The 18,315-nt window shown below is 31.9% G+C and overlaps 1 protein-coding gene across 3 annotated transcripts in view; it reads left to right on the top strand.

Moving 5' to 3' along the window:
- LOC127850872 (uncharacterized) overlaps window positions 1-18,315 on the top strand; it is a 43,723-nt gene that overhangs the window by 21,313 nt on the left and 4,095 nt on the right. Inside the window, exons 2-18 of one of the 3 annotated variants that reach the window (XM_052384272.1) lie at window positions 896-975; window positions 1,645-1,775; window positions 2,357-2,571; window positions 3,104-3,246; window positions 4,064-4,161; window positions 4,603-4,670; window positions 7,714-7,896; window positions 8,106-8,284; window positions 8,506-8,603; window positions 10,308-10,424; window positions 10,993-11,077; window positions 12,751-12,894; window positions 13,133-13,256; window positions 13,861-14,600; window positions 14,882-15,144; window positions 16,846-16,980; window positions 17,918-18,062. In XM_052384272.1, coding sequence (XP_052240232.1) covers window positions 939-975; window positions 1,645-1,775; window positions 2,357-2,571; window positions 3,104-3,246; window positions 4,064-4,161; window positions 4,603-4,670; window positions 7,714-7,896; window positions 8,106-8,284; window positions 8,506-8,603; window positions 10,308-10,424; window positions 10,993-11,077; window positions 12,751-12,894; window positions 13,133-13,256; window positions 13,861-14,600; window positions 14,882-15,144; window positions 16,846-16,980; window positions 17,918-17,941 — 2,784 coding nt within the window. In that variant the 5' untranslated portion in view covers window positions 896-938 and the 3' untranslated portion in view covers window positions 17,942-18,062. The remainder of the gene's footprint in view (window positions 1-895; window positions 976-1,644; window positions 1,776-2,356; window positions 2,572-3,103; window positions 3,247-4,063; window positions 4,162-4,602; window positions 4,671-7,713; window positions 7,897-8,105; window positions 8,285-8,505; window positions 8,604-10,307; window positions 10,425-10,992; window positions 11,078-12,750; window positions 12,895-13,132; window positions 13,257-13,860; window positions 14,601-14,881; window positions 15,145-16,845; window positions 16,981-17,917; window positions 18,063-18,315) is intronic. The other 2 variants (XM_052384264.1, XM_052384255.1) reach the window with 2 other exon arrangements.

Below are 18,315 nucleotides of genomic sequence, written 5' to 3'. Positions count from 1 at the left end.
TGAGTATTTTTTCGATTTCATTACCGGTAATGTACTTTTTGTAAAAAAAGGAGAAACAAACACAGAAAAAGTACAGAAAAATTTAATTACCACACTAAAGACAGTGTTGTAGGCATATCAATGCCCATTGGTATTTATGAGCATTTGGCCTACTATTGTTAACTTGTGGTAGAAATAATGGATATTGTATTGGTATAACTTCAAAATATAGGTACCTATACAGATAAATATAATCTACAATTAACCACATTATGGGAAGTTGTTATAAGACATAAATCTTGGAATAATCTTTTCCACACTTTAAACTAGTAATATGCTGTTACATAGTTTATATATACATTTAGACAAAATATAAGTAAAAAAGACACTAGCATATACGAATTGATCTAACATAAACACTGGATGTTTAATTGGATTTTTTAAATAGTCAACAAAAGAAACCATGTCAATGTGTTCATGAACAAAGTTTACAAATGCAATCATAATGCCAAATAATGCCATCACTTTTTATGAAAAAGTCATGGAAAGAGCTTATAGTATTAAAAGTATTGACAGATATTACAAAATACTTTCAAAACACAAATTATATAGTTTTGTTTTAGAAAATGGCCGACACTTAAGCTTAATATAGGCATTGTCGAATTCCGGTAAATATCATATTTCTTCTTGCGCCTTGATGAAGATAACATGTTATCGTTCTCCAATATCACGCTTGAATAAGCATATTTTCAAACCTCAATGCCACCTATTAAAGATCAAATGCAGCGCCTTAAAAACAATGGAATGTACAGAATATGCGTTATTAAACCTAAAATGTATATATAATATTTTCAATAACAACACCTCAAAAATACATCTTATCGCTTCACCGTATTATAATTTTTTAATGTTTCAGAAAAAAAAATGATCTGAAGACAGTGTAAACAACGCAAATTGCTATGGCGGGAAACTTAGAAAACCATGCTGACATATTGAGTGAGTATCCCAATATTTGTAACATTGTAAACATATAGGATCTGGCACGAGTTGTCATATCATAGCATATTTTATTAAACGAGTTCAGGAATTTTGTAAGTAAGCGAGCCTTTGGCGAGTTTACTAACGAATTTCCTGGACGAGTTTAATAAAATATGGTATGATATGACAACGAGTGTCAGATCTTTTTTATCACATGCTTTTAAATGAGCAAATTAAATAAATATATACGCAAACATAATGATAAATCCCGAATGTTGTTTACATTTTTTGACGTCATTTGACGTTGCAACGTCATTTCAGCAAAATAGCAAAATGCGATTGGTCAATAAACGAAAACTAACTCAATGAAAACGCTTCAAAGTATATTACACATATGCAAGATAAAAATATATGTAATGGTTATATTACATGGGAAACAAGGTATGGTATGTGATAAATAACTTAAATGTCATAGTGGATAAATACAATATTTTGATAGTTAATTATTTGTGTAAATATGTCCATCCATCGTGCAATTTGTTAGAAAGTACTGAAGATTCTTAAAACGAACTGGCTGTTTATAAAATGACAATTCGGGAATTAACGTAATTCATTTGTACAATTCTATGTTTGGTATGAATTAGGTTTATATACAGGTTTATTCAATGAATTACTAATTATTTTTAGATGACGACATGTGTCGTCGTGCCCTAAACAGGGCCCACTCGGATATCGTTGCTAAGATGGATCCCGATGTGGTTTTTTATAGAATGAAGAACTGTGGAATGCTCTCACAAAATGAATATGATGACTTAATGGTATTTTTGCTTCTGTACACTGAATAGCTTTTATTTTATCAAGCTGCATCAGAGACACCATTCTGTTAAATTGTGAATGGCGTTCAAGTTCATATTGAACATCACAATGAATTCAATACATTTTCGTTTTGATTCGTCAATAGCTTAAAACTCCTAAATTGATATCTTTAAAATAATAAATGAACACTTTGTCAATAACAAACATAATACAGACATTTCAATATATTGTTTAGTTATAAATATCACGTGTCAATAGATTGCATTTAATTAATGGATAATTCCAATTACAACTTGACAGTTGTGTTCTTAATATGACCAACCATTTTGTTTGCTTTAATTATTAAAACACAATTGAAACTTAGTTAAGCCCATTATTTAAATTTGAAATCAAATGTATAGTGAATTCAACAAAAGTGTTTAAATTGGCCATTTTGTAAATGATCAGATCTTATTTTACCGAAGAAACACAAACCCCACAAATATGGAGGTATGTATGTGATCAATCTACTGTTTAAACGGTAATTATAATTCCCACAGTGAGCTTTCTTATTATTGTAAATTACCTTTCTTGTTTATTTTAGAATTTCATGACACCTAAAATGAAGATTCGAACGCTTGTCAGTAAAATAAGCCAACAAGACAAAAAGGCGTACTTTGATTTCAAGAAATGTCTCAGTGATACTAAACATGAAGACTTGGTCAAAAAGCTAGAGGAAAAGGAGAAAGAGCTGATAACGGAAAATAAAAGATTACGTTTGTTAAAAGATGGACGACAGCGTGAGCCGCAAACTGCCAGGTTATCAATTATTTAGCTTCATTGAATATGATTATTCACCTAAATGCTGTTTCAAACAAAGAAAAATATTTTGTCATTTAAATAAAACTTATTTAGTAAAACGAAATGCACTTTTAAAAAATCTTATTTTGACCCATACCTTCCACAGTCGATGGTTTTATGATTACATTTGCATGCACCTATCTTACGGATGATACCTTTTAAATCAAATCGACTAGCATCTGTTGCGTTTTAATTGAGGACGGAAATCATTTAAACTACAAACTAATGATAAAATTATTATGTTTTAGTTGTTTTTGTGTGTTATACATGAGTAAAAAATTAGGGATCTATGATGATGCCCATTTACGAAGATTAGATTGTATTATTATTATTATTATTATTATTATTATTATTATTATTTTTATTATTATTATTATTATTATTATTATGTTATTCAACGTATCAGTTAGCTTATGTATATGAAATATACAGTATGGATGTTAACCACTCGTATAAAACAGTGTACAGTTATACAGTGCAATTTTTGTAGATGTGAACCCGAGGAAAATTCGTTCCCGCACGATGGAAGACTTGTTCGATTAACAATGAAGATGATTGACGAGTTTAAACAAGAAAATGTCAGTAAAAAACTAGATGATAACATAGCCGGGAGTTATGGAACGATTTATATTTGTAAGTAAGACCATTTTTTTGCAACCGCATACATCCAGCAAGAATGAAATATCGTATATGTTTGTTTTTACATTTGGATGTTTTCTTAACGCTACATGTATTGAAATATAATAAAAACATGATGTTTCATAATCACTAGTAAAATATTAAGCTTTGTAAAAACGATTTAAATAAAGTGTTGAATTATCTTATAAGTGTACCCGCATTAGTTCAAAGGCAGATTTGAATTGTGATAATATAATGTTTATAGTTCGATAAACACGGAAATGTCTTGTTCGATACGAAAAAACTCTCGATTGTTGACTCTTGGTTTCAAATAAAATTGCAAACTGCATTATTGTTTCTATGAGATGTTATTTTTACTTTAACATAACTTGAACAGTTTTTGTTTTATTTCAAATCACATCAGAAGCATACAGTTGTCTAGATTATACCGCAGAAATAGTATTAAAGCATATTGCCCGTTCAATTGGTGAATACTTTCAAATATACGAGTGTGTGTTACAAAAAAATCTCAGCAGAAGCTACGTTATAATGCAATAAATTAAATGCTTGTTTAATTGCATTATTTTAATTTAATTAGTTTAATTCAATTAATATAATTGATTTGCAATGTGAAGCTCAATAACACGGACTATTTCAACGCAGAAACTTATTAATTCAATGAAAAGGTAATAAACGATCTGAAACGTGTTATATATTTTTTTTATGACTTCACACACAATTTAATTTATTTACGACCTCAGAAAATTAAATTGTATTTCATATAAAATCGTTTAATTTTGTTTATCGATAAAACGCTGATCTTTTCCGTTAGCCCATAAAAAGGTTCCATGGTTGGATCGAAGAGCTGTGTTGAAAGAAATCAATGTAGCGGAAGCGCAAAAGACAATAACGATAGGAGCAGCTAGAAATGTATGTGTAAACTTTGTTTTAACCTTTCGTTCGAATAAATTAGACACCATCGAGAATTAATATAAAAATATTGTTATTAATACATATATAATAAAAATGCATTTACGAGCATATAATTGCTTGAAGTACTGGATCATGGATAGTGAAAAATGTTAATGGACATTGTAGTTAGTATTGGAAAGATTTTCATGAAACCTTGTTTTTTAATTAACATCTAGCTAAACGGTCACAAATCTTTGTAATCGGCATAACGTACATAACCGACTTTAAATTATAATTTTGCAAAGGTTATATTGCCAGTGTAAACCACTCATTTACCAATTGATAACGGGTTAGACGGACTGGTGCAAAATGATTAAAAATGAACTTGTTATATTGTCATTCATTTAATGAGTTCATCGATAAGACTGTCTATTTAAATGATGAGTTTATATTTCATAGGAAATTATAGCGTCACGACTTATGCACTTCGCTATCGTTCCCCTCTTGGCCTTTCACAACGATGGCAGGTAAATATTGATTCATGTTTGTTGCGCTTAAAGGGGCCTTTTCACAGATTTTGGCATGTTTTGAAAATTGTCAATAAATGCTTTATATTGATCAATGTTAACATTGGATATAAAAAGCTCCAGTTAAAAATCAAGAAAAAAAAGAAAAAAGAAAAAAAGGTAACCCTCAGCAGGGCTCGAACCACTGACACCTGGAGTCCTGGAGTAAAAAGGTCTCCCACTTAGACCACTCGGCCATCCTTTCGGATAGAATGACAGGTGTATTTTATTCTTCATAAAACCAATCCTCGTAGTTTCACAAAATATAAGGACAACAACAGAACTCTCCAAATTATTAAATCGTATCGCGTTGCAACGCTTTATAATTTTCGGGTTTTTAAATCGTCAAAAGATGCATATAATGGCTATTTTAGAGCATGGTAAATGTTCAGTATTACTGTTTCCTCACAAATATCATAACTAAAACGAAATTTTGCGAATCTGAAACAACTTTTTTTAATTTTGTCAATTTACTCAAACGTGAAAAGGCCCCTTTAAAGTAACACGCAAGAGTCTGCAAGCAAATTAATACGTGTTTTTTTTACAAAGATGTAAAATTAAAATCAGTATCATAACTAAAATGCGCCACTCGTGAAAATATATTTTCTATGATCACTCGTGAAATAACAAACGATCTTACACTGACATGAACAAATGTTCTGTTTCTTTTATGCCCCTTTTTTGTAAGAAAGTAATTAACAGCTGTTTCCCTTTCGCTGAAAAGTTACTCTTTCTCCCGTGGCGTGCCTCAATACGTTTCAATACACAAAATGACGTCATTATTCTAGCGAGATTTTCCAGTTAAACTCTTTTACAATGTAAATAAACGGTGATAAAAGCATAAAATAATTCGTTGGATTCGGTTAATTCACTCGTGATCATAAACAAATATGATAATCTTGATATGATAATCTTAAAATAGAAAAAGTAGTTCCGAAAATGTTTTATTTTCACCGGTGAAAATAACAATTTGTTTATTTTCAATGCTTTTACTTCACTGCAGAAATGTCATATTTTATCATTAGGTATAAAATAAATCTAAATGTCAATACAATAAATGGAATTGTTAAAGTTTTGCATTTATTAATTTTTTTCTTTATCTGTCCTAGTCTCAAGAATAAGAAAATTGCAAATCCTCTTTTGCTTGATGAGCAAAGTTCATTATGGTTCAAAACGTTTGAATACTTAACAAATAACATAAAGAATAATACTCAAAATTATATGTTGTTTGTATGCAAATTGCTAATTTTTATGGATCATTAACATAAAATTAAGGTGTTAATTGTTGAATAAATGATAAAACATAAAATTCAAACTTTGTACAAAATGATTTATAGAAGATTCTTACTATGGCGTGGAACCTTCGAAAACCACTACACTTGTAGGTTAAATATTTCACTTCGAGGGTAGTGTTAACATTGTAAAAGGCTTCCACGATATCAAATACTTTTCTTTGCAATGGATAACAGATCCATAAATCTAAATAATACAAATGATAAAGATATTTATATGATCTGTTGAAACTGTTCTATTTATTGCATTCAATCGTGATCATTTTCACCTTTAATGAAATCTTAGCAAAGTTAAAATTCCCATGTATGTCAGTTTTATTCGCAAATCATACTTAAAATATAAAAACGTACATGTTAATTTAGATGTAAGAATGTTTCATATAAATGCTCTATTTTTTCTTAAAAGCGTCTGTATATTTGTTCTAATAGATAAAATGTATGTTCCTTATGTATGCGCTTTCAACTTAACATGCCATAGATAATTAAGTGATGTGCAAGTTTTAAGTTCGGTTCATTTTTTTACCGAGTATAAAGGTCATAACGAATTTGTTATGATTAAAAGTTTCTTTAGTTTTCAATTCAAAAATTGAACAATGTGAGCTTGTACCAGTATGGCTAGATTACAGAATTAACGTATTGGAGTCAAAGTATTTTGAATATTGTAGACCATATCCATCAATCAAACCGCAACTTTTTAGGGTACCGATCCCAATTGGAAGCTCCTAATCGCTTTATAGTATATGGTGTGCATTTTAAAGCCGCTGTAAACACCAATTGCTTTCGTCACAGACCGCAAACCAGACGCATTATTTTGAATTCGTCATATATGATGAAAATTTGTGCAGTACGCAAGGGCACCTTGAGGCCGAATCACACTCACCTCACGGTTCACTTTCGTTTGTTGATTTTAAAAACGAATGGATTGTTAAAGCTAACATACGATTCTTTAAAATCAATACAATAAACATGGAGTCAAAACTATACGCTACAACAAGAAGACCCACATTTAAAAATAACTTAAAATAATAATTCGCAATAGTCTTTATGTATGAAAGGAGTAACAAAAATGACTCAACATTGTAAAGCGGGTATTAATACTATTTTTGAGTGACCTCGAACAGTGAAATAGCTTTTGAATAACACTATATTATTCATCAGGTTTTCAATGAAGATTAGTAAATTGGGTTAAGGCAGGCGGGGGGAATCGAACAAATGGATTCCAGTAAATAACTTTCTCTTTTTTGGACCAACTTTGATGAAAACAATTTATAAAGCAAGCTTGGATTCAAACCTATCTGAGGCTTGTATTTTGGGCTTAAACACTATTTACTCAAGTTAGATAAACCTAGCCTCGTTCAAATACTTTTGCTTGGATGGATGTATTGCGGTACAATTGTGTGTGCAGGAAGCTTTAATCGTGTCTAGCTGGGGACGGCACACTTATTTTAATTAAATTAGTAACTAAAACTTCGATAATCTGGTTTTGTGGCGTTGCATTGATGTTTTAAGATCGAAGGAAGACAGTGAATGGTTTTACATCGTTATACCACTGTTATGTCAACGCAATAATAAGTATAATCAATATTGAGCACTTTCACGCACGTGTGTTGCTGTTTGTGCTGTTGTTAAACTTGTGCGTTATATGAGAATATGATAATTATATCTTTTACTCTTTTGTCAGTGAATTTTAAATTCTAATTTGTTGTCTACAGTAAGTACTATCTGTTAACGCCATATCTGGAGAACGGTGACCTGCATGAGGCCATCAAAGATGACTTTAAATGTATGTCAGACAAAGACCTTACTAAGTTGAAAATGAATTGCGATACAAGAGTTAAAGTAATGTATCACATTGCGTCAGCTATCGACTACATGCATTCTGGGAACACATACAGGTACGGTGATGTAATTTTACTTAAATATGTCGTATCCGATGTTGTATATTATATAGAATTATATATTTAGACAAAGACAGGGTATTCAACAATTATCACATTAATATATATTCTTAACATTAACAATGACGTATTACAAATCAATTGTATATCTCGCTCAAAAACTGTCGCCCTAGAATAAATAATAAATTTTTATTTTCGTTCACCAGGAGACGAATATTGCACCAGGATATTAAATCAAAGAACATAGTTCTTGACCAACACTTCAATGCAAGGTTGATTGATTTTGGTATGGCACGGGAATTGAAAGAAAATGAAACTTCATTCAAGACCACAACCTCGGAAACGACCCGAACGACGCAAGACGATTATTGCCAATTTGGAGAAGGCAAGTGTAATTACTCTAGTTAACAGTTAATCCGTCAGGTTATATGCCCTCGGTAAACGTTTGCAAAATACATTTGCTTGAATGTAGCGCAAGTTGCACAGATCGGTCATTTTGTTTAAACATAGTCCAGTTTTTAAAGATATGTAAATGCTTATTCACTTAAAGCTGATTATTACAAACAAATGTATGTTATGAAACAAATCTATATTTATTTTGGTTAGTGTTACTCGAGTTGATAGTCAATGAAGATTATACTGCTCAAAACAGACAACTTGCTAAAGAATACATAACTGAGGACCTTTTATTGGAAAACATTCAGGTAAAAGCAGTTTTTCTTTGAAGATTGAATATAAATATACGTATTAATAGATACTGTTTTATCAAATACAATTATGAAGAATTTAATCTCCTGCATTATTTGAATAAAAACCAATACACCATTTGCCAAACAGCTTGCATTTCGATGTTCACTTAGATACAGTGTAAAAACCCGTACGAAGTCACTTATTATTCTATTGACTGTATTTGATCGTAAAGCCAGCAGAAAAGTAGGTCATAGTTTATTTGGTATGACAATTTAAAGTGTGTGCATATAATTAGAGCTGTAACAATTCGGTTCGATGCATCAAAAAACCGGTTGAACGCCGCCAATTCGATTTCAAAACCAATACGGCCAATTTCGATTCGATTCACTGCAATCCCGATTGATCCGCATTTTAAACCTTACTTTCCAAATCCGTCGTCTTAATTTTCTTGCCATTTGTAATACGTCTTGTGATTGGTCAATATCCAATATGGCATCCAATGAATTAATAAATAACATGCTGAGTTATACATCCGCCGGTAAAATGGCTCCTTCAACCACGCTGAAAGACGCACCGTCAAAATTAAAATCAAAAGTATGGGAACATTTCGGATTTCGCGAAGGCTCTGATGCAAAGGGAACTTGCAAAACGTGTTTTGTTGACGTAAGTTACCCTAAATCTGAAAGCACTACAAATTTGATGCAACATATTAAGGGAAAACACTCGGTTGATATTTCAGATGTGATTTGTATCATCTACATTTTGATAACAGAAAGTTACTGTTACTAAATTATACCCATGTGATGTTTTGATCTCATTTTTTTCCTAAATGCATATGGTTTATTTAATAAATTGTGTGCATTCTGTTAAGAAGTCAACTGGAAATTGATGATATACTTTCAGGTTTTTTTTGTCTGTTTAACACATTTGATACATTGTGCATTTTATGTTATTTAAGAATAACTCAACAGGAAGTTTTTTCAATAAATGTGTTACTTATTAAACAATGTTGCGTTTTTAATTTTATCCAAAAAATTAAACTCTTTAAATGTACAACATAATAAGTTAATAACAAATACCAAACATATTAATTCATGCCCTGGACAAACCAAACATGAAATAGTTAGCAAATAAGCAGCAAATAGTTTAATTTAAATCGAATCGAAAATAATCGAATCGGACCATTTGGTATCGAAATCGAATCGAATCGAATTATGAGTGAATCGTTACAGCTCTACATATAATTCAAATTTATTGAAATGGTTTATGCCTTGCTTGTGTGTTATGACGAGTTATACCATAGTTATTTTGTTTATTTCTTGATATTATTTGAATTATGTCAAATATTACAGACATGCGTTTTATGGTGCTCCTGACACATGTTTAGCTTTATTTTGTTGTAACATAACTTATGCAACATGTTCCTTTTAAAAAATTAAAAACGTGATGTATTTTAATCGCATTACGGTAACGGTTTTGAATAGTTCAATTATAAGAAAGAGTCAGAATTTGCCAGACTTTGTTTGGAAAGAAAATAACGTGAATGAATAAGTTTAAATAAAGGATTTAGTTTTGGCAACTAAATAAAATGACAAGTTTTGTTTAATGGTGGTTTAATGTAAAATAATATAGTGTTTGGCTTGTTCTCTAGCCCCCCCCCCTGACATTATTTCTTATTCGTTTATTGATGCATGCAAATAAACTTTTTTCATCTAAAGGAAGACGTCTGGAACACCTCCGATATCAAAGACATAGTGGGCATCGCTCTAAAGTGTATTAAACATATGCCTGTTGACCACTCGGACTCACCTGAGGGACTCGTTACGAAATTCAAGGTTCATACATACTCACTTATTAACCCAACTTACGTAATATCCCTTGTTTGCTTTTCTTTCGTGATGAAAGAATGCAATTGTTGAAGTTTTTGTAAAAGAATAAACGATTCGGATTAATACCATCAGTTTTAAAACAAGTTCTTAAACCACACTGACACCAAATATTGACTGATAATACATTTATATGTATTATGACGTTTATAGCGCAACTCGCATGTCTAAATAGAAATAGGTTTATATTTTGTGATAATATTCTGAATCCGGCCTTCTTGCTCACTTAGAAGAACGATATACGTCCAATTTTAATAAATTGTTTGATTCCCGGCCCGGGGACATACTTTGAATAGGGATTTTGCATGAAATCATTTCTACGATCCTTTTCCCCCTACCTCTGATTCTTGTGGGGCAGTTTTCAATTACTGGAATGTACCATTAAGTAGTCTCACTCGCAATCCGATTAGCCGGTATTCAAAAGCATTGCTGCTATATTAAATGTTTACGGCCACTTTCATTGGCTTCAATTCATTGGAAAGCTTTGTATACACTTATGAACATTTTTTTAACCCAGTCCAAAGCGAGGAAAAGTTCGGCGCTGTGGAATCCTGTCTGCGATAAGAAATGTGAAATATGTTTAGTGAATGATCAATTAGATGGTAAGTTTTTTTCAAATAATATCATACTTATGTATGATTTTCTGTGTTTTGTTAGCTCACCTTAGCAAAACGTGCTCATTTTGCCTTTACTCCTTCGTTTGTCGTGCGTCGTCAAACTCTAGAGGCTGCATTTATTATCCTTAGTTAAATATGGTCAGAACCTTTGTCACAATGATATCTGCCATATGATATATGCTATATATCTAAAAAAAAAAAAGGTCACTGAGTCAAATTTAAAAAAAACTACATGAAACTTGGTCCAAACAGTTGTTCTTAAAATACCTCAGCTGAGTTCAAAAATGGGACCGGTCCGTTGAAAAACATGGCGAGGCAGTTTTGCTTATATGGCTTTAGTGAAACCTAGGTGGTCCAATCTTCATAAATTTTGTTTGATCAAAACATTAGTTCTAATGATATCTTGGCTGAGTTCGAAAGAAGTTTTGGTTCCTAAAAACATGGCCGCTGGGAGCGGTTCAGTTTCCCCTTATATGGCTGTTATAAAACCTTGTTAACACTCTAAAAGTTAAATTTTAAGTCTAATCTGCATGTAAATTGGTCAGCAAATTAGTTCTATGCATATCTGAGTAGAGTTCGAAAATGGTTCCTGTCCATTGAAAAACATGGCCGCAAATGGGCGGTGCAGTTTTCATAATATGGCTATAATAAAACCTTGATAACACTTTTCACGGTACGTTTTTAGTCAAATCTTCGTGAATGTTTTCTATTCATTTTTTCTAATAATATCTTGGCTGAATTTTGAAAAAGGTTCCGGTTCCTTAAAAAAAATTGCACCCCAGGGGGTGGTGCAATTTTTTTATATGGCTATAGCGAAACCTTGTTTACGCTCCCATGTATTGGCAAATCTTCATGAAAGGTGATTTGAACATTTTCCCAATGAAATCTCGGGACATGTGGGCTCAAAAAATAGGTAACTTGGTCAAATAAAAAATATGCGTATGCTCTAGAAGTCATTTTCTTAGTCAAACTTTCATGAAGCTCGGTCAACATTTGTTCTAATCATGTCGTAGCCGAGTTCACAAATAAAAATGGGTATGTGTCATGAAGTACGTTCATTATTTTGACTTCACCTTGTCAGAATCAGAATAGTTAAATTCTTTAGGGTCTCAGGTGAGCGCCTTGGGGCCTATTGTCCTCTTTTATTGATACATCAATGTCTACACCTTGTTAATCACTGCTTCAAACAGTTACCAATGAGTGTGAACAATATCAAATATATTGGCTGGTTCAGTGTAAACACGCTTTTCTGGTCTGGTATAAATCAAGTGTATACAAGATATCGTCAACGATGCCAGACTCAACGTTTGTTTTAATGACATTTTTTTTTTTGGGGGGGGGGGGGGTGGTCATGACGTTCATAATTTCACAATATTTTCCAGTAAAACCCTTTATAATGCTAACATTCTTAAAAAAATATTTGTTGATTTCCGTAGATTACTGATCTTCTATACACACACGATAGCATATATAGTCAATCATGAATTAGATCGATAATATGCCGAATGTAAAAACAAAACCACTATTTAATGTACCTTAAATAAATATTTATAACAAAAGTGTGAAGCATAAATGCTGTACATGTAGTACACTTTACTATAGACACAAACAGTGATCAAACATTACTATAGTTAACTTTAAATAATTTAATATTTCAGAAAGAGTCGATTGTCATGATGTTGACTGCTTACCCCAACGAGATTGCTCAGAAAAAATCAAAATATGTTGCCCATGTATGAGAAACTCGTACATCAATCCAATCATATGCCACACATGTGGATGGACTATCAAACCATTCATTAGTATGATTTGTTGTATTTTCATTTCGATGTTTTTAGAAGTTAATATTGTTGCTGATTTGTTTGAAACGTCGCATATGAAGAATACTATATCTATTGAATCGCTGTGTGATACGTATTAACAATTAACTTAGTCACGATTTTACCTTATCTTTCATATCCTGATTCTTAATCTTGACAGTGTTAATATGTCTTTATTTATATTTATCTATGTAAATGAAAACAAATACTTTGCATTTAGACTCTGATTTCGGTGCAATTTTGGTCGCTGGCTATGAAAATCCCACAGAAAGTGTATACAAAGAAGATATCAGAAAATTCAAAGAAGTTGTAACGTCAAAAGTCCTACCTACAATGTGTCTAAGGTATTCACATTAATAGTGTTTTTTTTATTGAAACATCGGCAAAACGCCTTTGACTATTTACATACAAATTAACTGATTACAGTCAAAGTGCATCTGTACAATACAAAAACAAAAATGTTCATAAACATAAATAACAATGAAGTGTTTAAGCATAATGTACAAAAGTTAGTGTATTAACATCACGTTAAGAAGAAACAAGTGATAATAAATAGACATCATTTGTAGGGTTCCATACAATATTAATTTACGAAGCTGCACATTCTTCTACTTTTTCCTCGCGGAGTTTCATTTAATCAGTAATGAATCTCGAAACATTGTTAGTTTCTATAGTATTTTGACAATATAGTATGTTTTAAATTTAACTTAGTTTGGCCAGTTGAGTCGAATACAATACTTTTACAAGATCTTTCTAGATAAAGCAGGTAAAAACTAAATGTTATTCGGATGTCATTGTTAATTTTTCTTCCATTTGGTTGCATGATTGCATGTATAGGCAAGAGTATAAAATCACAAATGTGATTGAGCAATGTCAGCATTTTAGTTACCCAACAAAAGAAGTCGTAGATAAACCGTAATTTTTAAATTGCAATAGTATTTCTTTCAGCCCAGAAAATGTGATAGTTGTTGCAGAAACAGGCAATGCAGAAAATAACACAGCTATTAAACAGTTAGATGAAGCATTTGAAAATCTTGCCAAAAAGAAAATAAAGACTTTGTTGTTTGTTTACTCTGGTCATAAAAGCAAGACGCAAGGATGTCGTATTGGTAAAGATGAATTTTTCACAATTGATTACCTAGGAAAATCAATTGAAAAAGGTAAAGCACAAAATGAAACAATGAACAAAGTCATAGTCTTTCTTGATTGTTGTTATCCAGAGTACGTGCATCTGGATCCAACTTTGTCTCTAAAGCTTATGCAGTTAAATGCTACTGGACAAAGCGAGGAAGCACACGCATCCATCAGCGGAAGTCAATTTCTGAAATATGTTATGCAGGCATTCACCTCACGTGCTAACGGAGGAACATGCAAGGATCTTGACTGTAAATGTGGTGAGCTGCTAAACGGCGATTTTATTACCCTTGATGACTTACGCAGTTATATAAACACACATATCAAGAGCAAAAGCTTGACAGGCATTTTGCTGCATCAGCAATTACACAACATTAACGAAAAAGATATAATTTTATGTTTCAACTACAAACACCCCGTGAAATTTGAATTCACGCTGGCGTGGTTAGGTAGTTTGGAACTTACAGTCACTGCTTGCGTGTTTCCAGAGGAATTCAAAGACGACTTCACTCAATTGAAACAATTGAAACATGTGTTAACTTCCAAATTTATGGGTGAGACTATTTAATAAGTTAATAATTTATTATCTTTAAACACTCTTATAATAAATTAATAATTTATTATCTTTAAACACTCTTTTTATAAATGACATTATTTCCTAATGTTTTTATGTAAAAAGTATTAACTATTTCTCGCAATTATATTCAGTTTCTGAAATATACGAATATTGCTCTGAATCGATATTGGTTTGTATTTTTGTTTTGAAAAGCCATCTATTTATACGACGAATCAAAGGCGTAGTGATCTTTACGGTCGTATAATTATATTATGGTAGTTGCAGAACGCGTTTCGAGCATTAGACCAAGCGACAAAGATTGCGATATCATCGCTGCTACAATGTGTATTGAAACCAATACTGGACCAAAGGAAGGGGACGTCGAAGAGATTAATGACCTTACGGAAATGTTGTTAGCGTGGAACTCAAAGCGACTGCTGCGATTCAAACCACGTCTTGTAAGCAACATCGAGGAGACCAAACCAGTAGGATGGTGGTTTAGGAATAACGACTCGGCCTTACATCCAGGAAACAAAATACACGTAATTAAACAAATACATACATATTATAATTATGCATGACGAAAACGCATTTTCTTGTACTTGTATTGTTTTGAATATTCAATATGATTTGAATACCAATCTATGGAAAGGGTAGTCTAAGCTCAATACAAGGCAATATCAGTGGTGACTGTGATGTGAAATTGTGTGTATCATCTTAAATAAAGTAAGTTTATGACTTGCGCAAAATAACGGGGTTGCTGCTGTTGTTTATATGAGACATAGAGTTGTAAACAGGGTAAATACATTGAATATGTATGGTCTTTTTATTTTTATTTGATCATACCACCGCATTGATATCTGCCTGATATAACGTTGCCTGATATATTTTTATATCATGGTCAACAGGAAGTTCTTATATCAGTCAATGTTTGGAGATTTGCAATAAAGTCAACAATTTATATCAACATGAATCAGGTTCAACAAAACAAACAAAACAAACAAGTTAATACCAAGGACGTACATATTTTATTCTAGTTTAAAGTCATAAATCACAAAAACGTTTTTTAAAAATCACCACAGCCCGCACTACAGAAGTTAAATTACGTCATCAATGGGACAATAAATCTTAAATATCGATAAAGTCATTGCACTCGCAAGTGTTGCACAGAAAGTCATGACTAATGATAACTGTATGCTAATCCACAACTATTTAATCACACGATTTAACACGCTTATGTCAATATTGACACTATCATCAAAATGTCAATTTCAATACACATCTCCAAACTATTCGATGAAGTGTGTTCTTCGATTAACTTTGGCGCTTCAGTCCATTCCTGATCTCCAATTCAAGACGTTTATAATTAAAACGAATGAAATCTTCCCATTCGTAGTGCAAACAACTATATTTTTTCTCTAGACGATGTTAAAAATAAGCGATTATTCGTGTCGTCTTTTCGAAAGCCGTTGCTACATGTATGTCAACGTGTAAAAGCCGGATCAGCAAAATCAGCGTACATTTTAAATATAAAAAATGGATTGTTTTGCAGAATTTTAGGAAAATTTGGTATGATAAACAGAAAAACAGGTTACTGTCCCATCGTTTTTAATATATCAGGCTCGGCACGAATAAAATAACGGCTAGGCAAGCCTCGCCGTTATATTATTCTAAGACTCGTCTGATATATTACAAAACGATGGGACAGTAACCTGTTATTCGCTATATACGCAGCAAACGGAGTTAAACAGGTGGTATGTTGGAGACACGCTGTCGGTTGGTCGGTTGGTTTGCCGGACAATTAGTCGGTCTATCTGTCCGAATAAATTAGTCTAAGCTCACGGAGCAAACTTCTTCTACATCTCTTAAGCAATTGGAATTAAACTTAAATATGTCATAAATTTGAATTGTAGATGTACGAGGCATAATTGTGTGCAAGACACAATTTTTTTAACGCAGTGATTAGTTTATTTCTTAGTTATGTGGCAAGGGCATTGCTGCATACATTCTTTAAAAGTACACATTTAATAATGCTATTGCATGTAATTGTGTTTTATTTTTTAAACCAATTCATATAAAGAAAGATATTCTTGTCGTATGTATACATCTGAACCCCAATTCTTCCCATTAAGCAAATGGAATTTCTCTCTTAAATATACCGTGTTCACAAGTTTTTTTAGTGTATTTGTCGTATCAGTATACTGTAAGTATACTTAAGTACACTTATTTTGTCTTTTTTTAAGCTTTCGCAACATACTGAAGTACTGAAACAAGAGCTACTGAATATACTGACAAACAATAGACTAGTTAAAGAAGATTTACGAAAATATCTCCAAACAGAGGTGCATGTGTTGATCGGAAAGGTTCAAATGAACAAGGTTCGTTGTAAATAAGGATAATAAAAGTCATTAAATAATACAAAATCTATGTCAGTTTATTGTAAATTGTGTTATCTGATTTATTGGAATATACATAATTAGTTCACGCCCGGTTTCAAAGGAGGTCATTATAGATTTATCCTCCGTTCGGCCGTCCGTCATCAATATATTCGTCCGAAGATTTTTTTTTGTCCTTCGATTTCTTAAAAAGTACTAGAGTTGACTGCATGAAATCTGGTATTCTTATGGAGAGAATTAAGATGATTATGCACCACAACTTTTTAGCGTGCATTAAGTACATATATGTACATTTCCTAAAAAATTATCTCAGAAAAAAAGTAAGGAATCACGGACCTAATTTGACATGCTTATAAAGACCATGAAAAGCATTTCATTTTTCAAAAGAGGTAAAATTTCAGGTCACTGTACCTAAAAAAGTACAAATCTAAATAGTATAATCACAAAAAACTATATACAATATGATTATGCAGTGGGTATACAAAATAGGCTATATGTTTGCCTTTTGCCTGGTTTTATTCCCTTATTCTGTTCACGCATTCTTCCGTCTGAACAAATAATTCAATCGAAACATACACAATGGTAATGAAACCTTTTACTAATAAAATAAAAATTTATGAGAATGTTATGTGTGCCCTTTAATTGCTGCAGATGTCGAACGGTAGGTGAATATTAATTCAATAGAATTTCTGAAAATAATGCAATGTATCGAAACAAACATAATAAACAATACTTTGGCAATATTGCACGTAGTTAAAAGCCAATATAGTTTAAAAAAGTGTATTGCCTTTATCTAATCCTGTATTCATACACTTGTAATGTTTCAAAATTAAGATGTTTTTGTCAATGTTAACAGATAATTGACATCTCATAAGATAATCATGGTATATAATGTGTCAACCGGTTTCATTATTATTAGATGGACATGACGGACGGAGGATAAACGTGAAGTTTCCTCCGATTTCCCTCTTCGACGAAAAAATAATAATTAGAACTTGTGTACACATCAAAAACATAGTGACGGTTATATGCACAACCAATATTCATAAGAGACCAATCGCTTGGTAATGGAAAAAATGATATTGCTTTGTTAATTTTCATAATTCTGGTCTTCGCGTGCAAAACTGTCATAGTCGTGTTGTATTACTTTAAATACAAAAATTAGAGTAGTCACCAAAATGCCGTTTCTGTTTTAGCATAGCATAACCCTTTACCACTTGGATAATATTTTGACGCTATTGTAGTCCCTCAAAAAGTTAAATTTACCTAATGACCTATGTTACTAGATTCAAGTTTTAATTGCTCAATTTTCAACCC

Source organism: Dreissena polymorpha, chromosome 1, assembly GCF_020536995.1.
Source record: "Dreissena polymorpha isolate Duluth1 chromosome 1, UMN_Dpol_1.0, whole genome shotgun sequence".
In the NCBI taxonomy this organism is placed as follows: domain Eukaryota; kingdom Metazoa; phylum Mollusca; class Bivalvia; order Myida; family Dreissenidae; genus Dreissena; species Dreissena polymorpha.
The sequence above is the reverse complement of the archived record's forward strand: the minus strand, read 5'-3'. Positions and strand labels throughout refer to the sequence as shown.